At 43.8% G+C, this 6,000-nt stretch overlaps 1 protein-coding gene across 1 annotated transcript in view; it reads right to left on the minus strand.

Annotated features, from left to right (window-relative positions):
* Nucleotides 1-4,513, minus strand: part of vax2 (ventral anterior homeobox 2) — a 37,730-nt gene extending 33,217 nt beyond the window's left edge. The window contains exon 1 of the mRNA XM_088922580.1: nucleotides 4,258-4,513. Within this exon, the coding sequence (XP_088778706.1) occupies nucleotides 4,258-4,513 (256 nt within the window). The remainder of the gene's footprint in view (nucleotides 1-4,257) is intronic.
* Nucleotides 4,514-6,000: the final 1,487 nt, after the last annotated feature.

A 6,000-nucleotide genomic window follows, 5' to 3' on the forward strand; every position in this document is an offset into this window, starting at 1 on the left:
AGAGCCCGCTGAACCCCTCCGGTACCATCTCGATCACGCCACGGCGCGCAGGAGTTCATCACTGCCAAAACAGGTCTGGGTTTCAGGCTCTCACCTGCGTAATTACCTTCCATCTGTTTCTTACATCATATCAATGAAATAGATATATAGGACATTCACCTTAAAGGCTTATGTTTAAAGATCTGTCCCAATATCTGAAACAGGCAGGTACTCAAGCGGTAAGCACGCATGAATCGTTTTGATTGTGATGCCCTTTATCTATTGGCTTTAACATAAAATAGGAATGTATTTTTTCTTGTCGTGGCACGGCAGAATGCGTTTTACAACGGTGGTTATTTCCCAGTAAAAAAAAAAAACAAGGGATGCCAGAAAGTAAGACTGTTATTATTGTAGTAACAAAAATAATCACTAATATCTTTATTGGGATAAATGCGTCCTCAACAGCAAAGAACAATGTTGGTGATCATGGTGAAAGATTGCACGTCACTATTAATCAATTTCATGAATTCATTCCTCATTTAAACGGTTCAGCACTGTGGAAGTCTCCTTTCTGCGTTCCAGTTGTATTCATATTCACTCTCAGACCGTGTGCGGCTCCGAAACAGCAGCCGAAAGGGGGCAGCACCCTGTCCCTCGGGCTACCAGCGCCGCTGACTTTCAATACCTTCACGCCGTGGACTGGATTACAGGAACATCGCAGATGTTTTAACTCCTGTTATTGTTTCACAGCGCCTCACAATTCTATTTATCTGTGATTATACTGCGTGATTGCGATATATATATACACACACACCGATTTACAGTATACAATGATCGCTGTTTATCAGCCCCGCGACCTCCCCGTGACCCCGGCCTCGCGAGGTGTCCTTCCACCGCTAACAGTGACGCTGAGCCGCGCGTCTCTGTCGCGGTCCCGCGCCCGCTCGCCTCCCTCCCGAGTCGCGTCAGTCACACGGTCCCGCTGCGCCCGCAGCGAGCGCGCACACGCCGGCCTGGGCGAACGGAGTCGCATGCTGACTGAACAACACTGCTGCTTTTAACGTGCAGATGTCCCGTGATACACCCCGATAACCGTCAACTTAACTATCACATGAAAAAATAATATGGGTGTCTTCATTCGTTTAAAATTATATGTGCAGGTCCACTTTCGCGTTTCCAGCGTTTAAACTACATCGGCAGGCCCACGGAGGAGTGGCGAGCGGTCTGACTCAAGAACACGGACTGTACTGTCACTGTAGTGCTAAAGGCTGACGACACTGATCATGGGCAAGCACTAGTTCGCCAAAACACAACCTGCTTCCTGCTGGTCTCTCCCAGGAGTCAGCAGGGAGCGTGTGGCCTCGATGTACAGTAGCACAGTCCAACGAGGAGCTGTAGTGTGGAGGCGAGAGCAACAGACAGGTGTTCTGTATAATCTTATATTGAATGCCTAAACATCTTGACGCGATACAGCTACAACACACCGCTATTGACCTGTTCCAACGTGAACCTGCGTTCATGACAAAAAGGGGTTTAAATGAAGCGCAGCCGTGGCCTGGCCTGTCTCGGCTCCGCTCCGGGCTGTACAGCCGGGCCTCCCTGAAGTGCCCTAATTCACTTCTCACTCTTCCCGGGCTGCTGGTGCAGGAGGGCTATTGCGCGTCTCCAAGGTGGAAACTGCACTTCAACGGCGGATGAAGTGGTTCCCTCTGTTAAATATAAAGTGCTTCGGCATATTTTCGAACGAGAAGAGTCATATACAGTAGATGCAAATAGCAGTATTAGTAGTCACTGCATAGAGCATTTATTTAAGAGCAAAATCCAAAAACGGCAACAGTGTTAAAAGAATAAGAAGAAAATGTAAATGTTTAAATTCCTAAATATGAACCATTTTTCAACCACCATTTTTGTGTTTCTATTTTTATTACTAATAAATTACAAATTACTAAACGGTCTTAATCTGAAATAAACCAATCTTCTATTATGATTGCATTGAAATAACTATTCAATTTTCGTTTCCTAAGCAACCAAAGTTTCCCAGCAGAAAGCTTGTAGACAATGAAATTGCATTTTTCTACAGTTTTCTTTGTGGTATTATCAAAGTCATGAACAGTTTGATTAGATTTTAGGGTTATTCGAAAATGTTATACCGTTTTAATCAGTATGCATTTGAAAAAAGTATTATATTGATATTAATACAATATGAAAAGGAGCAAATCCATGAAAAGCACAAATAATTTATGTTTTCAAAATTAGATGAGTGTAAATAAAACAAAATCATAAACTCTGCACGCTAAATATTATTTAAAAAAAATTAGAGAATCAAATTCATTATTTAGGCTACTGTAAAAAATACAGTAGCCTAAATAATGTGTTGAGATGATAATATAATTTTGAATACATATAGTTTCCAAAATGAGATTTGTTTTATCCATTCGATTCAATAATGCAAGGAGATGCATGCCATGTGCCAGTGCCTCTAGTTTGAAAAACAGTATTTGTTAAAGGCTACATCGGATTAAATGAGAGTTGCACATATTAAGAAAAGATCAATATTCAACCCTTTAAAATAAACATTTACTTTCTAAAGTTCTAATGTGTTTTGAGATGGGACATTTTTTTAATTTTCGTGAAGAGTCTAGCGTACGGTGTAGTATAGACAGTAGCAACCATGGAGAAGATGGATGTTTATCAGAAATATCCATGTATTATTCTACACGGACATTCGTTATTGAGGTCTGTTGAATTTTGCAGCCTATAAGCATTAAACAAAAGGTATTAATAACGGTTTATTTATGCGACAGAATGCATAAATGAGCATCTAAAATTCCTCGGGATAGCAGGTACCTCGTTCTCTTTTATTTACAGGTTTTAGAACAATGAAAGTGATCTATAACACCTGTTTCGACGGGCTGTAAAGGTTAAAGAGTGCCTTTTTCTAGCTACTCTCAAACCAGGTTTGTTTGGATAGAACACCTCGAAAATTGAAAGACTCTCGCAGCGAAATTAATTTTACCCGAAGATAACAATGAATATAGTTACATATTCCTACACGAATTGGACGTACAGACAATACTTAAGAGTGTTCTTGAGACGTACTTGGAGTGTGCTTAATAAATATACATTTTACATACACTTGAAGAGAACGCATTGGGAAAATGTTTCGAAGTGTAGGAAATCGAAATAATGAGGCAATAATGTTCGTATTTTAGGCTACGTTTTCATAGGTCTCAGGAATTAATATCTCTGCTTGCCAAAATATTTTTTTTCCTCCTGATGAAAGATGATGGAAGATGACTCGTTTATATATATATTTTTTAAACAAGTTTCTCCCATAATTATTGCTATTTCTACTCTTCAGAACACTTAAAGAGTACTGTGTGTTTAGAGTTTTTAGCCAGACAAACCCAGTCATGTCTGTGATTATTTTCTTCTCATGCTCTTAAATAGGACAAAAGAAAACGGACAATAACAGGGATAGAAATAATCGACATTTAAACCTCACATCACAAACCAGCTTTCTGGGGAGAATCGGCTCCCGAAAATGCTTAATAGCTCTGATTGTTTGTCCACATCAACTGTGATTCATGTACAAAAATATTTTTGAATCTCCTAAAAATGTCGAAATATATTTGTATAAACAGAGACAGTACAACTGGGTGTGAACTTCAACCTATGCTAATTTTCTCAAATAACTTGTTGTCTTAATATTCGCCAGCGTGCTAACGAGCACATCGCTGTGTTATTTATTGTTCGTTGAATTTAAGCAGGGGGCATTATCCCCAGAGAGATATTTTTGAGAATAACGCTCTGAACCATGAAAGCCATAATTGTTTGTTTGTTTGTTTTTATTATAGTGATTACGTTGTGTTTTTATTTCTGTTTTTAACGCATTCTTTTTATTCTGATTTTAATTTGCTTATGGAAAACAGTGATGGGAGAATATTTCAAAGCACGCTAGGAGGAAAATTAGGTTTTACAAATGTCCTTCTGGGGAAAAAACATTATGGTCAGGTTCATTGCATTGTCTTCGACCTAAATGTGTACTGGATTTTGCAGTGTAATCTTTCGTTCATTTCTTAAATACAAGTGAAAATAGAAACCTTTTGAAAAAGTGAGGAAATAGTTATTTTCTCCACCAATGCCGTATTTCTGCATTTACAGCGCGCTTACAGGTAGATGGAAATGCTGCTAACAATGTACAAAGCCCCGCGATGTGTAGATGAGCATATTCTGATGTACCGGTTTCGATGCTGTGTCGCCGTGTCTTGCACTTACCCCGCACTAGAATCCTTCTGCAATAATCGGGGTCCACTCCTGAAAGTTTGTCGTGCCCGTCCTCGCTGGACGAGCTCGGTGTGGTGGAAGAGGAGGTCCCTGGAGTGTCCGCGGTCCCCTGTCCGGGGGACAGGCTCTCCAGCTCGGTGCGGCACTTTCTGTCTGTCGCTACGTCAGGGCAGAGCGAGCTGGACCCACGGAGGTGGTTTCTGTCTTCTGCGAGCCCATCGCCCATATTCGTGGTCTGATCGAACATTGGATTTTGAACGTCAAAGTCTCTGTGTTTTTTTATCTTTCCTCTCTTTCAGAAACGAATCTCCCCCCCCCCCCTTACCTCAAAGAAACCCCCCTCCCCCCCACCGCCAGTCAAAAAGAGCCCACGAAGCACACAGATGGAGCCCCAGTGCCCTCCGAGTGCTTCAGCATGATCCGCGATCCAGCGCCTGAGGCGGCAGAGGGAAGCGGAGGTGGAGGAAGAGAGGGCCCCTGTCTGGAGAGGTCGGGCAGCCCCCCGCACTACAGCCAAGCGTCCCGTGGGTGCATGTTCCGGGCTACACGTGTGAGAGCAGCCGCGCGGCTTCGGGTCCGCCGGCGGGGCGCCCGGCTGGATCAGCCGAGTACGAGGACCCGAGAAGACGGCGCGTCACCAGCAAGACTCCCCACTCTGCCCGGCGGATTCCGCCAAACTTTCACGAGCCAAGGACGAGGGGAGGAGGTCGCGCAAAACTGTGCCCACATCACACCTGCTCCTCTCGGCGGCTGGCCAGCAGCAGGTGCATGGTAGCTCGGGATTCTGAACTTGCACTTTCGCCCTGCCTTTGGGATTAAGCCACAGTATCTGACTTAACGCACAGCAAACTAGCTCGAAAATAAACAAAAACTTAGACGCTGACTACCTATTACAGGCCCCAGTGAGGAGCGCGCATGAAATCTCATACCTCCCCGTGCTAAATGTATGTTTTCAGCTAACCAAGGAAACCGGTAAAGAATCATACCAAGATTAATGACTCCAGATAACTAGTAACAGGGGGCATTTTTAAATTGACTGTCAGCAGACACGTAACTTCCTGTCAGGGCATGCTCGGCACTGATTGGCACTCAAAAAGGCAGCCCTGAAACTCAGGACCAGAGTCTCTCTGTGAAGAACATGAAACGCAAAACGCCGATGGATTCTCCGCTTTTAAAAGGCAGTTCGTTTTTCATTCTCCTTTTCTGTATGCAAAGGAGAGGAGGGGCCGGGGACTCCCCAGGCATGTGTCCGAGCTGCTGGGTGGCAGGGGCACTAGTGTCCCGTGCTGGGCAGAACGAGCCGATGGAGGTGAGTTCGAATGCGCGGTCTGGTCCGACTCTTCCTCCTCGATGACTCGCACCACGGCACGACAGAAGCGCACAGGCCTCCGCTACTCAGCTTACACGTCTGTTCGCCGGCGAGCATTTTCGTTTTCATAAAACATACGAAAGGGGTTACGACTTGAAGGACTCTTAAGATAATGTTCGCATGTCTGAAATGAACCAGGCAATTATCCATCTTAGGAATACAACAATATTGTTGACAAACAGGCCGTCAGACACAGCCAACGTACTCGGGGGAAAAAAAGCTTCACGTCGTTTGTTGTTGCTTTAATATAATAAACACCAGCAATGAAGTGCATAAAGAGATAAACACGTGCATAATTCAGAAACAGAATAAAGAGTGAGAGAAAAGGGAATTCTCCACATCCCCCTGTGGCTTCACACTCTAGT

This window comes from Atractosteus spatula, chromosome 1 (genome assembly GCF_055471065.1).
Source record: "Atractosteus spatula isolate fAtrSpa1 chromosome 1, fAtrSpa1.hap1, whole genome shotgun sequence".
NCBI lineage: Eukaryota > Metazoa > Chordata > Actinopteri > Semionotiformes > Lepisosteidae > Atractosteus > Atractosteus spatula.